Here is an 18,215-nt window from a genome sequence, read left to right as displayed (position 1 = left end):
GGGGAGGCCCCCGACATCCAGCCAGTCAAAAGGGCCAAGAGAGCTGATCCAGAGATCTGATCCAGAGAGCTGATCAAGAGAGCTGATCCAGAGATCTGATCCAGAGAGCTGATCCAGAGATCTGATCCAGAGAGCTGATCCAGAGAGCTGACAGATCCAGCGATCTGATCCAGAGATCTGATCCAGAGATCTGATCCAGAGAGCTGATCCAGAGAGCTGATCCAGAGAGCTGATCCAGCGATCTGATCCAGAGATCTGATCCAGAGAGCTGATCCAGAGATCTGATCCAGAGAGCTGATCCAGAGAGCTGATCCAGAGAGCTGATCCAGAGATCTGATCCAGAGATCTGATCCTAATCCTGGCTGAGTGAGGGGCACTGCACCCCCATGACAACACACACACACGGAGGATCTCTGCTCTGAGATGAATGTCCTGGAGAGCTCTGGCTAGGCTGGGTTAGACTGGGCTGGGTTAGGCTGGGTTAGGCTGGGTTAGGCTGGGCTAGGCTGGGCTAGGCTGGGTTAGGCTGGGCTAGGCTGGGCTAGGCTGGGTTAGGCTGGGCTAGTCTGGGTTAGGCTTGGCTAGTCTGGGTTAGGCTGGGTTAGGCTGGGCTGGGTTAGGCTGGGTTAGGATGGGCTGGGCTAGGCTGGGCTAGGCTGGCCTAGGCTGGGCTGGGCTAAGCTGTGTTGCTTTCAGGATCTGTACTATGCTGTTTATCCCACTGTCAAACGCTTTGGTCTCAACGTATACAACTGTAAACATTTTCAAAATGCTGCCAAAACACTTCCAGGCTCAGGTGCCGTCTCCTAAGTGAAAAAAGCTGGGGTTGATCGGGCATGAAATTCCCCACACAAATCCAGATTTTTTGTTCATGAATGAAAACAGGGCAGAGCTGGTACAGGCAGGACACTCCGACACAGCGCCGGGTTCGCCTTGTCGATCAAACAAAGTGTTTAACGCCTTAATACCGAGTCTGCCTGGAACAGCCTTCCCGTTGACATACCGGTCGACGGATCAGAACAAGCAGCACGGCAGACGTCAGTCTCCCCGCCGATGAAGTCATCGACCCGGTGACGCGTCGATGGAGCACGAGGCGAGCTGACAGCCAGGGAAGATAAACCAGACCTCCTGAACAACAAAGGTGTGTTGTTGACGTGCGAAACCCCCCTTGTTCCATCCCCTGTTCCGTCCCTCACACGCTCTCTCGTCTCCGGGGAGACGTCGTCGTGCGCCCTGGTCGGTGGCGGCGGGCGGTGTGTGTGTACGTCTCATGGACGCGATGCGGGGCAATGTGTACTCTGAATTATAACATGTCACTCCGCATGAGGCCAACGCTAATTAGACAGTTTGCAGAAATTGAGGGAGGGAGAGGGAGAGGGAGGGAGAGAGGGAGAGGGAGGGAGGGAGAATAGAGGAAGGGAGGGAGGGAGTGAGGGAGAAAGGGAGGGAGGGACTCAGACCTCCACTGCAGATGATTCCTACCATCTGAAGTTGCCAAGAAGCTACAGACGATTCCGGCTAATGCACATTCATCGGATTAAAGTACACGTGTTTTTGGAAGGAATAAATCTAATATGTTATCGCTGTTTAAAACCTGGCGTTGAGCAGACATTGGAAACCAATACTTCCTGTGTGTGCTAGCTCTCTGCGGACACACAGTTATTGCACACTGTGTGTGTGTGCGTTATTGTGACATGTATGATAGTATACATGCAAGCTAATGCATGGCAGGGGTCAGAGGTGAAGAGACCAACCATAAAAAACGCCTGAGGGGGAAGAGCTGGGTGCAGGAGGAGGGGAGAGGAGGGAGGTAGGGGGAGGAGGGGGAGGAGGGGAGGAGGGAGGGAGGGGGAGGAGGGGAGGAGGGGAGAGGAGGGAGGGAGGGGGGAGGAGGGGGAGGGGAGCGTGGCGGTGGCGGAGGTGTTGTTTTTCCCTCAGTAGCCGAGCTGGAGAACGAATGCGACGTGGAAAAGCCGAGGAATGGGAACGCTGTGAGAGCTGAGGGCGGAACAGGGCAGAACCCCAGCCCTGGACACGTTCTAACAGGGCAGAACCCCAGCCCTGGACACGTTCTACAGGGCAGAACCCCAGCCCTGACACGTTCTAACAGGGGCAGAACCCCAGCCCTGGACACGTTCTAACAGGGCAGAAGCCCAGCCCTGGGAAACGTTCTAACAGGGCAGAACCCCAGCCCTGGACACGTTCTAACAGGGAAGGAACCCCAGCCCTGGACACGTTCTAACAGGGCAGAACCCCAGCCCTGGACACGTTCTAACAGGGCAGAAGCCCAGCCCTGGACACGTTCTCACAGGACAGAACCCCAGCCCTGGACACGTTCTAACAGGCTCTGAAGGGTTCTAAACCCATCACCATGGACACAGCAGAGCAGCTCTCTCTCTCCCTCTACCTGTCTCTCTCTTTCTCTCCCTCTCTCTCTCAAAGTTCAATGTTTACTTTATTTCTGTAAATTATCAATATTTATGCGCATTTCTTTCGACCTGGGAAAACAATTGAAACCCACATATACTTTTCCATTTTGATTTGATGACATTTTCATTAAATTATCATTTCTGACATGCGGTGACATATTTGAGATGAGAAAGGTTCATTCTCCCAGACGACTATAAAAACACAATTTCTGCTCAATTGAGACTGACGTGATATTTTTGGAAAGGGAGAGTCTCCTGAAATACCGCCCTGCCGCCGCCCTCTACGTCCCTGTGCCTTTGGCCTTCGCTCCAGAAACCCAACCCAGAGAAGGACAGTCAGCACCGGTGTCCTCAACCCCTCTGGAAAGCCAGACTGCACCCTCTCAAACACAGCCTCGGGCGACCACAGACCAGACAGACAGAATCCAAGAGACTCGCACGAAAATAGCTTTTGCGGCGTTGCTGTTGGTTTTGTTCTGAAACAATCAGGCGTGTAAGAAAACAGCTCTCTCTTGGGCCGTAGACATGGGACGACGTTTCCATGGCTACGTGCCCTGAATGGCTTTTATTTAAATAAAAAAAACATTGCCCACCGGTCACAGAATTATGACTCACGGCCTACTTGACAACGTGACCTATCGAGTCACATGATCGCCTACTGTGTTTCCCATTGGTTAACAGAAGTGTTTGAGCAGACGACCTCGCCCCAGGCAGGCATCCCTGTCATCCCAGACCAGGACGCACGGCTGGATGATAAGCATCCAATCAGGAGCGGCAGTGCTGTGATAAGCATCCAATCAAGCGGATTATTGAGAGTCGGTGGCTGCATTCCCGAGGCAGATCTGACGCAACCTATCTCCAGGCTGTGGACACGAGAGAGAGACAGGAAGAGAGGGAGGTGGAGGGAGAGAGAGAGATAGAAACATAGAGCCCACGATTTAGGGCCTCCAGTCATATCTAAACAGTGCAGGGGTCTGAGGAGAAACTTAAGTGGGTCTGTAGAACTAGAACTAGAACTAGAACCAGAACCAGAACCAAAACCAGGACCAAGGCCAGAACCAGAACCAGAATCAGAACCAGGGCCAGAACTAGAACCAGGACCAGAACTAGAACTAGAACTAGAACCAGAACCAGAACCAGAATCAGAACCAGGACCATGGCCAGAACTAGAACCAGGACCAGGACCAGTCACATTTCAAACCACATTACACCTGTCAAGTATAATGTTGACCACTCATGGTCAAGCCTCGGACACACACTGACTTTCTGGCCTCAGGTGTCTGTCTTTCTGTCTCTGTCTTTCTGTCTACGTGCCTGTCTGTCTGTCTGTTTTTCCCTCCATGTCATTAAAGCCAACCATCCCCTTCAGCTCTGTCTAGGTAGGGTCATGGCAGACTCACATCTGTGGCACACCGCTTGGTTTTATTGAGTGGCAGGAGAGAGAGAGAGAGAGAGAGAGAGAGAGAGAGAGAGAGAGAGAGAGAGAGAGAGAGAGAGAGAGAGAGAGAGAGAGAGAGAGAGAGAGAGAGAAGGGGGGTTGGGTATGAATGGACAGACTTGGCCTTTTACTACCTGTTTCTACCATTATGAGGTTGTGAGGCAATTAGGTCAGCAAACAGAATGACCTGAACAGACAGGCAGTCAGTCAGCAGGCCAGTCACCACTCTCGTATAAAACACAGAGCGGTAAACACAACACTGCTTGATCAAGACATACTTCATACGATATCGTACAGCTAGCAAACGGCAACCAGTTCCGTCTCTCCCCTACACTCCCAGGATCAGACCTATATGAAGATATTTGGTGTGGCAGTGTGGTTCTCTCTGCCCCCCCCCCTCACCTGTCCCCCCCCCCCCCCCCCCACAGTAGTTTTCTGACATAGAGCAGCACCACTCTTTTAAAATGAGTGCTATGAAAGCATTAGTACCAGGCCCGTTGGTGGTCTGGGAGCCCTGTGTGCGTGAGTGGAGGTTTGTGTGTGTGTGCATGTTTGTTTGTATACTCTGGATCTGGACAGGTGGATGTTTGTGTGTGTGGATGTATGTTTGTGTGTTTGTGTGTGTGTGTGCCCTGGGCAGGTACTGGACAGGGGATGGTGGTCTAAGCTTCTGTCCAGAACAACACCCTCCCCCAGCAGGTCTCCCTCTTTCACCCCGTCCACGCAGTGTGACTCCTCCTGAGGGTCTCTCTCTCTCACACACACACACACACACGCACATACTGTACACATACACACCCTCACACATGTTGCACTCCCACCACAACTCCCAGAGCTTCATCACCCAAATCCAGCAGAAGCCAGTGAGGTGAAGCCTGACAGGAGAGAAGCCCAGCCAGCCAGCCACCATCTCAACTGGAACCCCAGCGCATTCCAACCAGCCTGACCTTATCTTTATTGGTGAGGGGTGTGGGGTGAGGAGGAGGGGGGTGCGGGGTGAGGAGGAGGGGGGGGGGGTCGGGGCTGTTACCCGAACTGAGATGGTTGTGAGGTCTCAGGGTCTCTCTATGAATCACATCAAAACAACATGAAGGGTCGACTTGAGAACACAGGCATTAGTACTTGTAGCGTAGATTAGGGATTTACTGTGGGGATGAACTGTACATCAACGAAGGACAGGTTGAAGGAGAGAAGGGGCTGAAGAGAGATGGAGAGAGACTAAAGGAGAGAGAGAGAGAGAGAGAGAGAGAGAGAGAGAGAGAGAGAGAGAGAGAGGGGGAAGGACGTCATGGCAACGCGTCCAGACACTCCTGTCATTAAGGACAAGGGACGATTGCGTTCGTAAAAGTTTGGTGTGCTTGCCTGCATGCGAGAGATAGGCACACAATCAACAAAACAAGCAAAGTCACAAGGCAGGACAGGAGTATTTCCCAGAATCTTGTTTTTTTTTCTCGAGTAGCCAGCTACCACACAGAGCATGACGAGCTCTGAATCAGGGGAATATTTGTTTAAATATGTGAAGTCTAAAGTAAGCACGATGAAGAGGAGGGAAGCTGCTCCATTGAAAAATCTACATGATGACACAAACAATTACAAGGAGAATTCATAACATGTCCAAGATGGCTCCTTATGACCTATTTTGGATGTTTCCCCAGGCACAGCTTGAAGCCAGAGAGAGAGAGAGAGAGAGAGAGAGAGAGAGAGAGGAGAGAGAGAGAGAGAGAGAGAGAGAGAGAGAGAGAGAGAGAGAGAGAGGGGGGGGGGGGGTGAGAGAGAGAGAGAGGGAGAGAGGGAGAGAGAGAGGATAGAAAAAGAGAGAGGGGGGGGATTCAAGGGGGGGGGGGCACAAATTATTGCTTATTCTCTTGGGCTTCTAACCAAGGTTCCAATCCACCTATGTCACATGGTTGCCTAGAAGTTTAAGATGAGGTTGGGCTCATTCAACGGATACAAAACAAATAAATAAGACGTTTTAAACCACTATTAACACTGATTCATTTCAGCTGTCAAAAAATATCACAGAGACACAGAGAAAGACCTAGCAAGAGCTGTGGGGAAAATATGACCAGGATTGTATTTCATTACTGTGTAATGGACCTGGTAATCGAAAGTGTCAGGTTTTCGTTTCAAGAGTCTGCATGCTTTGCGTCCATGATGACGATCCCACTGAGAGAGTGAAAGATCCGAGTGTTTTTTTAATCTTTCATGATTTATTTTAATGTGTAAAAAATTCTACTATAAAGCTTATATCAAATAATTACATGATCTTCTTAATACAAATCAACCGCCTCAAACATCAAACAGCCTCATCCTAAAACTGTAGCCTTTAATGCTTGGCTTGAATCAAGGCCGACAGGACGCTGAGACGACATGCTGATAACCAGCATGTTTCTGTTCATAAAGTTTAATAACGTTTGTTAATTTTGCTGGTACAACGTTACGGTGTATAGGCTACCACTTTAAAATAATAAAATGAACAAAAGAACGTTTTTTAATTTTTTATTTAGACTAATATGATGAAATATTTTAACAGTGCACAATGTACTTAGCAGAGAAGGCCATTTCCCAACTGCAATGGCATGCCGGACAACAAGCATTTATCAATAACGGACATAATGTTGTGACTGATGGCTTTTCGTGACCATTGGCATTAACACGGGAGACGTAAAAATATGCACCCAGCTACTCTTATATAAACAGTGGTCTTGCATGAGAGCTTTTATGGAATATATATGTTCTACCGGAACGTGACAACTCTTGATTTATGATATATTTAGATAAGCCACGCAGTAAATGGTTTCTAAATAGCGTCAAGGTCATGTAATGTGATGGGATAATGTTTTCAGCTGATAGAGATAAGGTGCATGGGGGTGAAGCGATGCGGAATGCTACTTGAGTGAGCTATGGAGAATTAACAATAGCGCGAGTGAGGAGAGATAACCTCCGCGTTCTTCCAGTCGCGAGGCGACTGGAATCTCACCTTCTACTTGTGACGAGTAGCAAGTGTAGAATTGAAATAAATTAACATGAATGTAATAAATGTTATAAACCATTCAAGTCTTTGAGCTTTAACTAGTAGGCCTTAATTAAAGTACAAATCAAATGCGATTTGCGTGAAAGGCTTTCACATAGAACTATATTTGGGTTATTTTATATATTTTAAATCGTACATGCCTAATTCTCTTTGCGAAGTGCAACAAAGGTTTTTACAAGAGAACGTGGTGTAAAGCTTTTGGGTGACATTTCTTTCAAGAAAATATATTTTTATTATCAGAAGAATATGCTCCTTAGAAAAGCTACATATAGATGGCCATGCACCATAAAGAGGATTTTCACTGAATTGTTTTAGGCCCTACACTTAACTGTGACAAACCTATTAAAAGTTTTCACAAAACTCTACAAGATAAATTTTGAATTATATGGATAAGGCCTGCAAGTTAGAAAATTGTTCTACATTTTTATTCAAGGAAGATTTCCTTTTTTTGAAGGAGTTAATAAGATTTACTCTGAACTAAAACAAAACATTTGTCGTGCCACGTGAAGAAAAAAATAACCAGGCCTAATACAGGCTATAAAACAATTACAACCTGACCCGTAAAGCTTGTGCGTAAAATTATTATGAAGACATTATTATTAATCATAACTTTCCCCGTTGCAAATGTTTTTAATAAAGAAATAGAAGGGATAGGAGTTATCAAATAAAATGAAATGCTTGTTTTCAAATTTTTGAAAGAATGAGTTGTGAAATTAATCTGTTCGCTCTCCAAATACCGTGCGTGCCCTTCATCGCCCATTAGAAGCATCGTTTTGATTGTGGGACCACGGCTCACGCGTCATGTTATTGTAGACTCCTCACGTCACAACTCTCCCAACTCTCCTCCCCGACCTGTTGCTCTCGCGCCCCATTGGCCAGCGCGTGCCTCAGCTTCCTTCGAAATCATATAAACCTGGGCCCCCGCTCCTTCCATGGGGTCAAATTTCTTGCGCAAATGAGAGCATTCCTCATTTATGTATAAATTAAAAAACTGCTTTCCAAAAGACGAAGACTCTGGGCTGGATGTATTTTTTTTTATTCAATTCAATCTAACTTTATTTAACCCACCACAATGATCGCGAGAGCTACTTGCCAAACTTGACATGCACACATTGTGGAAAGAAAACCTTATCATCAGACTTGTAAGTTTGTTAGCAGCTCGTGGGTAAATGTGTTAACGTTTGTTTTTATCCGTAAGTGAGAGGCCTCTGTTTCCTCCAGCATCCTTCGTGAGAGGTACTCCTCACTCACCGGATAGCAGCTCCAACCCTGGGCAGAGGTGACCCCGCGTCAAGACAACCAACCGACAAGGGAACGGCGGATAACCCGTCGGTTTTAAACATGAACCTCATTGGGAGTTACCAGCATCACCATCTGATGCATGACACGTTTCCATTCGTCCAGAGGTGTCATCAAGAAAACCCGTACTTCCAGAGCTGGGTGGTGAACCACGGCGAGGTACCTCCAGACTTCCAGATCCAGACGCCCTACTCATCCGAGTTTGGGGCTCCTGGCCCGGCGCACGACAGCCAGCTGGACGGCCTCTCGGCGCGGATGGGGAAGAGGAGAGCTGCGGGACCGAAGAAGGAGCGACGGCGAACGGAAAGCATCAACACTGCCTTCGCTGAACTGAGAGAGTGTATTCCAAACGTACCAGCGGACACGAAATTATCTAAAATCAAAACTTTACGACTGGCAACAAGTTACATTGCCTACCTTATGGACGTGCTGGCTAAAGATACGGGAGAAACAGAAGGATTCAAGGCCGAGATCAAGAAATATGACAACAGAGATTTAAAAAGGAAAAGGGAGATGGTATGTTATTCCCGATATTGTCTTAATAATTAGTGCAACATGTTTTAAATAATCTAACCTGTTATTAATATTAATTTAGCCAATGAGTATTTTGAAATCCGTTTTGGAATAATACACACATTCTGGTTGTAAGGTTTTATAACATAGTCCTACACATAGGATATTTTTAAGTTATCATGCAAAATCATGACGCTAAACTTAAAATAGCGTTTCATATATTTGTGTACAATGTATACCATTTAGCAGACACATAGATTGCACATGGGAGTTGGTTGTGATAAAACGTAGACTATAATCTTATAGGCTATTCATTTTAGTTGACACTGCTAATAAGAGCAACATGTAGAAAAATAACTAATTCACATTTTATTCTTTTTCAAAATAAAAATGTCATGATGTGCGTATAACGTCTATAGTTCTTTAAACCATAGCTGCTTAGAAACCGAATTCTTAACGATAACCATGATACCATAAAACCATGTTTGTTTGTATTTATTGCTGATTTAAAAAAATATATATTTGTGTATTTTTCTCTCCGCAGAACGAAGGTCTACAGGAGTCGCTAGGAAACGAGAAAAAGATAAAAGGACGGACAGGCTGGCCTCAACAAGTGTGGGCTTTGGAACTGAACCAGTGAAGCCGAACATCACTGAAACCCCACTCATAGACTCGGTATTCAAGCACTCGCTGCAAGGAATACAACCACTTGCCCACAAACACACACACACACCTTTACGTGCAATGTTGAAACACATCAGCGGACGAGTGAGAGTAAACTTATGCCTATACATGAACAATTCATGTTAAGAGATTTAATTAACTTTATGACATAGCATGTAAGAACCTGTTGTAGGACGTCTTGTGCACGAACTGACGACAAAATGTTGTGGTGTTTCTTTAGCCAACAGTGCTAGTCAACACCATTTTAACGCCATGTAAGGCATGCATTATAGACTATTGTCGTCGCCTATGTCTTGCTTAGAAAATGTGTTGAATCTACCTCAAATTAACGTTGCTGTTCGATTGAAGTAGTACATGAATTTATTATATATTAAGACATGATCTATTATATGAAAATTAAACACATTTCACTATCAAAAGAGTGTCCTTTCAAAAGAAAAATTAACAGGCCTAATATGGCAAACTGTATTTCATAAATGTATTAATGGAAATTGTGTCCCAGGTGAACATTGTGTGAATGAACTTTATGCCTGAATAAATTAATTACTTATTTCACCACAATTCTCGGTAAAGTCGTAAAGTAAACAGATGAGGTGCAGCTTTAGTAATGCTCATACAAAACTTTTTGGTTTTGCCCAAACGTAGCCTAAGCGAAATACCTTGCGGAATTTAAAACCATGCATCACAACCATTCGGTTAATTTGTCCATTCTATCAGAATGGATATCCAAGGTAAAACATATGAACGTTTTGTGCAATAGCAATAGGCCTATGTGGATATGACTTAAGGATAGGATAATATACATATATTTCAATCAATATATATATCAATTAAAAATATTTCCTTATTATATATGTATGAATAATAGCCATAGGGTTGACGTGGATAGTAAGCAAAACATGTCATACATTTAAATACATTTTAAGACGGTGAACTATGACGACGTGCGGTTTCATTTAGTAAAACCGCCGCAAACATCCCCCCAAAAAAGAATTCCGAGATTGGAGATTTAAATGATTGTGAATGTAAACTAGATAAATGTAGGCACCTTACGCTTCCTGTCGTCCGTTTATGTAATTTGGTGTCTGATAATTCATGTAGGCTAGGCCTACTCCAAGTTTGACAAGTTTCATGCGTGTTTGTGCAGACTACAACTAGGCCTACTGTTAAACAAGCTACTGTTAAACAATTAACAGATTAAAGATAACTCAATTGCATCAGCCCAAATGTGTCAGAAACACTTATATATTTTTCTTAATTGTGTTCACTTTAACAGTGTAGCACTCTTACATTCACTCACCTCAAAGCGCGTGTGCAGTGTGTTGGTAATGATTTAAAACTGAAGTCGTGTAATTCTCACGAGCCTCAAACGTAGTATTTGATTGGTGCTTAATCACTAGGGTCCATCTGACGTAGGTAAGACTTTGCTGGGTGCGTTTGAAACAACCAGAGCTCAAAGTACAGGATCTTGAAATCGTTCGTTGGTTGACGGTTTATTTAATCCGAGACTAGGTTCTCTAAGAGGGTCATATTTGCAGAAGTGGTGCCATCTAGTGGTGATAAACAATCACTACAGCTCTTGAGCTACATGAGTTCAATGTGACGGTCTTTTGGTTGAGCGATCAACAAAAAAAAAGAACGTCAACAACGTCTTTACAATGTACAATATGTTTATTGATAAGAGCAATAAGCAGCCATTTTTAAATATGTGTATGTCATCTATTACAACAGTTAGATTAACGCAGCACAGCCAATATGTTAACAATGGAGAAAAACAAAACAAAAAGATATACATGGCACTAAGAAAGCTACAAGCGAAACACAAAAGACTAGCTGACATGGTAAAAATATACCGTTAAGTAGGAACGATGGCCGGAGACTTCCAACACAAGCCTTAAAGATTAAGGCAAGACGGGTACAATTTAAAAGGATACAGTCAAATCCGACATTATCACAAATGTAGGAAGTGGAGCATTGACGAGCTCTACAGCGTGACAGTAGGGCGAATGGTTAACATTCGGCAACTTTTTGAAACATTAGGAAATAATTTAGTATTTTAAATTACGGGAGTTTGTTGAAAACTAAAACATGACAGTAATTTTAATTTGCTTCTTTTATTTTGCTACAGGACTGTCAGTGTTGGGCTTTGTGGAACACACCCTTAGTGAAACGAAATAATTAATAAACAAATACAAAAATTATACAGTTAAACACAAACGAGGTTCAACTGGAGGTTCAACAAAATGACCTTCGCTGCAGTTCATCTTTGGGTCACATGCCAACCAGACGAACATAATTCCAATACTGCCAGAATATACATACTCAAAAAAAATTGCTGTGACAACTGACATGATTCCTCAGGACTATAAACCAATCTGAAATAAAACCCCCCAAAACATTTAAGCACAAACAGGATAAATACAGCCACAAGGTTCTAGTGTCCAATGACCAAACAACTCGTGTTGGTAGAAAAGGATTAGGCTAACTAATGTTAGTGCTGCAACTTGGCATTTCCTAGGAGAAAATGACTTTTAAATATGGTGCTCCAATCTGTTGTTTTATACTCCTTAGACATGACATCTATTTAAAAACGAGTCTCAAACGCTGAAATCATAATATAAACAAGATGTAAAGGACACAGGAGGGTGGTCAACACGTGACAAGGACAAACTAGACGTGTGTCGGCGTGTTTCGGAAGAAAGGGGCAAAGACCAGGCCAGGAAGCTCGCCACGGCTGCGTCACACCAGCGAAGGAAAAGTGTGTGACTGTGAGTGTGTGTGTGCAGCTGACAAAGACATAACGAGGAGGGGTGCGAGTGTGTGAGAGAAAGAAAAGCATTAGAAACTAAATGCTACATCATCCTCGTTCCGAAACGTGCTTCTTCATTCGGCTGGATAAGAGAGGACTCAACGGAGCACAATTTGCTGGACTTCATAAAACATTTACAATTCTTCCCTGCTTCGACAATCCTCTTTCCATTCAACAAAACAAGAAAAAACACCCATACCCATCCCTCTCTCTCTCTCTCTCTCTCTCTCTCTCTCTCACGTACACATTCTGGTTTGGCACAAGCATTCCTCCATGTTGATAACAGTCCAACCAAAAGACAAACAGAAACAAAACTAAACAACAACAAAAAAGATACCCAAACCCACAAACATCTTTAAGGCAGTTTCTGTATCGTACAACACATTCTCTCCCAGACCAGTCACACACCCCGTGTTCTGTACATAGCGAGATATCATATTCACACGACGGCATCGAAACCGCAGAGGCCCCGGGAGGTACTGCGGGCTGGTCGCCGCGGAAACAACTGTGCCCCTCGGCAACCGTGTGGGGTCGGGTCGGGAGGGAGGGAGTGTGTCGGAGCCGGGAGGTGCCTAGTCCAGTTGTTTGCTGCCGTCGGCCTTCTGGTCTAGCCTGCTCTTGTTGCTCTTCACCATGTAGATGAAGTACGTCAATGTCTCCTTCTCGTTCACCGGAATGTTCCGGAAGTGGCGGCTGACCGTCTGAGGGGGTGGGAGATGGGGAGGGAAAACTTCAGCAAACATTGAGGAGTAGTACATTACAATGACAGGGGTAGGTATACACAAATCCTGCGCACTTCTGGTCCCTGGCTATCTGTTGCACTCACTATATGTCATTTGTCTGTCGCTTTAGAGAAATAAAAAAAAAAAGACAAGTGTGCTTAACAAACACATGTTAAATGTATATGAGATTAACAGAACTATACAATGTCCGGAATACCCAAGCCCGGTGTGCTTGCTGCCTCCATATTACAAGCACGCAGGACACAATCCACAATTCCACCCGGTCTTTGACAAACTGAAAATACACCACAGCGCTGAGGTAATCCTGATAGGGGTAAATACTCAAACAAAGGTTATTAGATGGATTAGGGGAAACTGGACGCATAAATTCAGCAGACAGGTCATCAGGAGGCATTCAATATCATGTAAACATGGTTGAGACAGAGGCCGCTTGATTTATACTAACAAACAAGAAAGGGCGCATGTGATTTACACTTTAAAACACGGGAGGGCGCGTTTGATTTACACACACACAAACATGGAAGGTGTGCTTGATTTATACTAACAACCGGAGAGCGCGTTTGATTTATTCTCATAACTGCGCGGAGGTGTGGGGGGCCCCGGGTGGGGTTTCACGTCCTCTGTGTAGCGACACAGCTCTGCTCCGGGGCTGACAGCCCCGCCGGCCGGCACCGCCACAAGCAGGCCTGTAATTGGTTGGAGCTGTTGACTGGTGCCTTTATTAATGATGTGCAAGTCTCATTACTGGGGGTCGGGGGCCTCTGAGCAGTCTGGGGAAACATTCAACTTATAACCCTGCTTCCTTCACCCCCCCCCCCCCCCCCCAAACCCCCACATCTCCCCCCCCGCCCATCCTCAACCTCCGGAAACGCAGCATAGAGGGGTATTTGTAAGGACAGGGGTTGTGGCCAGCTGCATGCTTCCACCAAGTTCACCTGTCCAGTTCACAAAGCCTCTTAACAATCTCTCCATGACCAATTATGAGGCCATTTTGCCACCGCACCCCATATATCACAGCGACCATGCTGTGCCCCCCCCCCCCCCCACATGACAGACATGGCGTTGGGAAGGCGACAGGGCCTTAATGAAGTCCCTGGGAGGAAGACGTAGCCCGACGAACTCTGACGCGATCCCGGTTACAACAGGTTTCTAGAGCAGCGACTGAAAGCTGTGCGGTTGGACTTGCTTTTTATGGGGAGACCAGCTTTGTAAGTGGCCAGGTCAGGTGAGCTCTAACACCTAGCATGGCTCCATACCTCCACACACTGGCGTTACAATTCAGGCTTCATCAGAAACAATGGAGGGCTTGTTATCCTAAGCCTGTTGATGATGCTACCAAACGGCCTGGCACGAACTAGAAGCAGTAAGCTCATTAGAATATGACCGAGGATTTCATTTTTATTATTCCTCTTACTCTTTGATTGGGCTAGGAGTTTATCCAATTAGGTTTTTTTTTTTTTTTTTCCTCCACAGCCAATAGCAATGAGAGAATCGCTTGTAGCTGGGAGAACAACGTCCCCAACAGGCAGCAGCCGACACTGACCTCCTGCTGAAGCCGTTCACACAAACAGTGAGGAACGCTCTAAACTGGTGCTCCTATTGACGCTGCACCCACAGTGGCGTGAGCAGATTCAGTTACAAGTCATTGAATAAATCGGAGAGATTCACCCCTCAGAACATTTACATTTAGTCATTTAGCAGATGCTCTTCTCCAGAGCGACTTACAGAAAGTACAGGGACATTCTCCTTAACCGCTCAGCCATCTGACCCCCCCAATAGCGACACTGTCACACTGGAAAAAAATCCCCTGTATGCGACCATGATTTTTAAGCTGTGAGAAGGTTGGATAATTTCAGCTACCGTCCTAATCCAAAGTATTCCTTTTTAATGTAATTATTATTATAATTTATCCATTTAGCAGAATGTATTGTGTTTGTTGTGTTGTCCTTTCTGTTCTGTTATGTGAAAATTATTTCCATTCAAGCATTTCTAAACAGAACAAGAGAGATATAACATTTACATTTTGTCATTTAGCAGACGCTCTTATCCAGAGTGACTTACAGTAAGTACAGGGACATTCCCCCAAGGCAAGTAGGGTGAAGTGCCTTGCCCAAGGACACGTCATTTTGCACGGCCAGGAATCGAACCGGCAACCTTCTGATTAATAGCCCAACTCCCTAACCGCTCAGCCACCTGACTCCCTACCCCCCAGTCCCTACCCCCCAGGTGACAGTGTGAGGTACAGCTTACCTCGGCCAGCTGGGCCTTGTTGAGACCAGGCCTGGTCTGTAGTTTGTAGTGTCTCTTGTAGCGTCTCAACGTATTCACCTGCAGCTGGAACAGGTCCACCTGAAACCATGACAACAGTGACCGTGACGACGTGGCCTTGCTTCACATCCTGTGTCCTAACACCCAGCCCTTGTCAAACATCCCTTTTCTCAACTCTGTGGATGACGAATGCCTTATGAACCTCAAAGTCCTTCAAAATCAACTCCCCCATGTCACCAAAACAACTTTAATGTGAATGCAGTCTTCATATCCATATTCTGTGTTAATATGAAGTCCTGGCACACTCACTATAACTCATTCTGACTGGTTTAGTGTGCTGGGGGATGGCCATGCTATAGACACATGATTTAAAAGAGCACAATGGTCTTTCTCTTCCTCGTTTCCCTTCCCCCTCTCCATGTCACGCTCTGCCATGATTGCACCTTCACCTGTTTAGATCTCCCCTCCCTCCCATCTCTCCTCCCTTCCATCTCCCCTCCCTCCCATCTCTCCTCCCTTCCTCCCTCCCTCCCCCTCACCTCAGGTACTTCCACGTCATGGTCAGGTGACTCTCCACCATCGTCGCTGGTCTTCCTCTTCCTCTTGTTGCGAACACTCTGGATGAAGTTCTTATGGAAGTCGCATATATAGAGGTGGCGCACCTAAACAGGACAGGGTCCCATAGAGAGATCAGGATTGAGAACATGTATCTGGCAAAACATGAACAAAATAAAGGACTAATAGTTTTTCTAGCATCGTAAATATGCCCTCCGTTGAAATACTACAACTGAAAATCTTACTGGTAAACACACAATAACCTTGATCCGTTTAACCTCTAGAAAACACGTGTTGAATATTGCCATTCAAACAAAGCGTTATCTGCATGCGTTTAAGCACGTGGAACAGTACACGCCGACACGGTATTTTTCATCTTGTGACTTCCTATTCATATAAGGTCAGGGTACAACACCATGCATCAACCACGTGGACGCAGCAACTACCGGTCAAACATAAAACTTTACATTTCTCTGCAGAAGCTTCAGACATCTCTTTTAACATATATATATATATATATATATATATATATATATATATATATATATATATATATATATATATATATATATATATATATATATATATATATATATATATATTTATATGTGTATATAATACGGTGTGGATGTTCCGGTATATGATCAAAGAAAAAATTATGATACCGTTGTGTCATTTTCTTGAACTTGATAGTAGTCTGTGCTACTTTGTCTCACCGGACAACCATTTCTGGCTTCCTTAGCAACAGCCATTTTACGGTGTAGGGGGCGTGGAAAAAAGTGACTGCTCACTGCGCAGTGAAACAACGACTAAAGCTGCAAAGTAATGGGGGAAGCGACACTGCAGGAGTCACACAATAGTTGGCCAGTTAGCCAAAGAATCTTGCCACCAGTTGAAACGAATGAACCTGCCCTAACCGGCAGTCTTATGAGAAATCGACCATTTTACAGATTACACTTACAGTAGTAACTTCACGATCTTTCTAGTCTAGTTGCCTTGCCGTCGAAGCATATCGCCGAGACTACTATAGCTGGCTAGCCAACACTTTGACGTTGTAAAGGTGATCTGTCAACTGGCTAGCTAACTGTTACGCAAACCACCACTAGCTAAGTAGTTGATTCGTGCGATTCAATGACTATTTATCACAATTCCACTTACACTCTTATCGATGTCCAACTTCAGTTTTTTCTGCGATATGCTCTTCTGGATCCGTTTACTGAACGACGCATTCCCAGCTGATCGACCGCAACGCTCTCCGTCCTCAATCAGGCAGCAGCTTTGACCGTAAAACGGCGGAGCTGGCGGTCCATCGTGGCTGTCCTCTTCCGTGCTAAATCCATTCATGATGGTTGCTTCTGGAGATATTACGAATTCGCCTCGAAACGTTTCTTCCTTTGGTACACTAACAAAGCCAAGTAGTTAGCTTAACCCTTTACAGAACGGGCAAGCTTTGTCTAAGGCAAGAAAGCTTTTCTCCTTTCAGATTGGATGAATATGAAAGACTCGCTACATCAAATGAACGTAGACATGGATTTAAAAATCACTGACCAAACCTTCCTCACCAAAAAGACAAGAGGAGACCGCGCAAGGTGGCGGCTAGGCAGCTAGCTAGGCTAGCTAGTACGAATAAATTCCTGTGCTGACAACGCAAACCGCTGACTAGCGACCTACTTTCAACGAGACGCGCATTTGACACCTTCAAGCGGTCACAAATCAAACTAAGTCCAATCGCACTTAAATGTTTACCGAGAATGAAATAACTTTGAAGAAATCACGTATTTCATAGAACACCTCAACAATCGCGGCACTCTTTCAGAACAGCTTGTACAACGGAACGGTCCCGTTCCTGCAGCGGAAGTTTCACTCTCGGATCGCCATTGGCCAGTGCTCAATCAAGGCGTGCCTTAAACTGTTAGTATTTGTAACCGATTGGTCAAAGTAGATGTCAACAGTTCCGTTGGAGCTTCCTGGATCTCTATGCGTATTTTGTTTTCTATAAATAAGATCGTTATGTCAAGTCAACAGCCTGCTCGAACGATTGTACGGTTCTATCACGTTTTACAGAAAAGCATGCCAAGATGGCATTTTGCAACAATATGGCTCGTTTTGATATTCATTCAGAACGTTTGAAACGGATAGGCTTTATGCAAATAATGTGACTCGTAGAAACTCGGAACCCTCCCCCTTCTAAATCGTGAAGCATTTTCTCATTCTTCGAGCATAAATCCAGTAACAATGGACTATCCATGTCCCCATCAGTGGAAGCACAAACAGCCACATCATACATCAGTATGCAAACAGACCTTGTGCAGACCTTCTCCTTAGTTGTCGGCTTATTAAAATGTAATGCCTAATGTATCTACATCTTTTTAAACAAAATATTGTATAGTTTGTAGGCTATGACTGTATGTGCGAAAGATACTCTTTATCTGACAGAGTAAGT

At 45.0% G+C, this 18,215-nt stretch overlaps 2 protein-coding genes across 2 annotated transcripts; one reads left to right on the top strand and one right to left on the bottom strand.

Annotated features, from left to right (window-relative positions):
* The first annotated feature begins 7,848 nt into the window (after nucleotides 1–7,848).
* LOC134013847 (heart- and neural crest derivatives-expressed protein 1-like) lies at nucleotides 7,849–9,944 on the top strand. Its single transcript, XM_062453591.1, has 2 exons — nucleotides 7,849–8,716; nucleotides 9,258–9,944. The coding sequence occupies exons 1-2, from the start codon at nucleotides 8,243–8,245 to the stop codon at nucleotides 9,351–9,353; spliced, it is 570 nt and encodes a 189-aa protein (XP_062309575.1). The 5' UTR covers nucleotides 7,849–8,242; the 3' UTR covers nucleotides 9,354–9,944.
* Nucleotides 9,945–11,049: 1,105 nt separating this feature from the next.
* Nucleotides 11,050–17,662, bottom strand: sap30l (sap30-like). Its single transcript, XM_062453652.1, has 4 exons — nucleotides 16,931–17,662; nucleotides 15,757–15,879; nucleotides 15,200–15,298; nucleotides 11,050–12,907 (listed from the first exon to the last, which is right to left on the bottom strand). The coding sequence occupies exons 1-4, from the start codon at nucleotides 17,114–17,116 to the stop codon at nucleotides 12,779–12,781; spliced, it is 537 nt and encodes a 178-aa protein (XP_062309636.1). The 5' UTR covers nucleotides 17,117–17,662; the 3' UTR covers nucleotides 11,050–12,778.
* Between the last annotated feature and the right edge of the window lie 553 nt (nucleotides 17,663–18,215).

Source organism: Osmerus eperlanus, chromosome 27 (assembly GCF_963692335.1).
Source record: "Osmerus eperlanus chromosome 27, fOsmEpe2.1, whole genome shotgun sequence".
NCBI lineage: Eukaryota > Metazoa > Chordata > Actinopteri > Osmeriformes > Osmeridae > Osmerus > Osmerus eperlanus.
The sequence above is the reverse complement of the archived record's forward strand: the minus strand, read 5'-3'. Positions and strand labels throughout refer to the sequence as shown.

What these genes read in the sequence shown, in the direction of transcription:
- LOC134013847 (XM_062453591.1), top strand. Translation starts at nt 8,243, where the DNA reads ATGAACCTCATTGGGAGTTACCAGCATCACCATCTGATGCATGACACG. An exon ending in TAAAAAGGAAAAGGGAGATG is followed by an intron (nt 8,717 to 9,257) that starts GTATGTTATTCC and finishes TTCTCTCCGCAG; the next exon opens with AACGAAGGTCTACAGGAGTC.
- sap30l (XM_062453652.1), bottom strand. Translation starts at nt 17,116, where the DNA reads ATGAATGGATTTAGCACGGAAGAGGACAGCCACGATGGACCGCCAGCT. An exon ending in ATGACGTGGAAGTACCTGAG is followed by an intron (nt 15,299 to 15,756) that starts GTGAGGGGGAGG and finishes TCATGGTTTCAG; the next exon opens with GTGGACCTGTTCCAGCTGCA. An exon ending in ACAAGGCCCAGCTGGCCGAG is followed by an intron (nt 12,908 to 15,199) that starts GTAAGCTGTACC and finishes CCACCCCCTCAG; the next exon opens with ACGGTCAGCCGCCACTTCCG.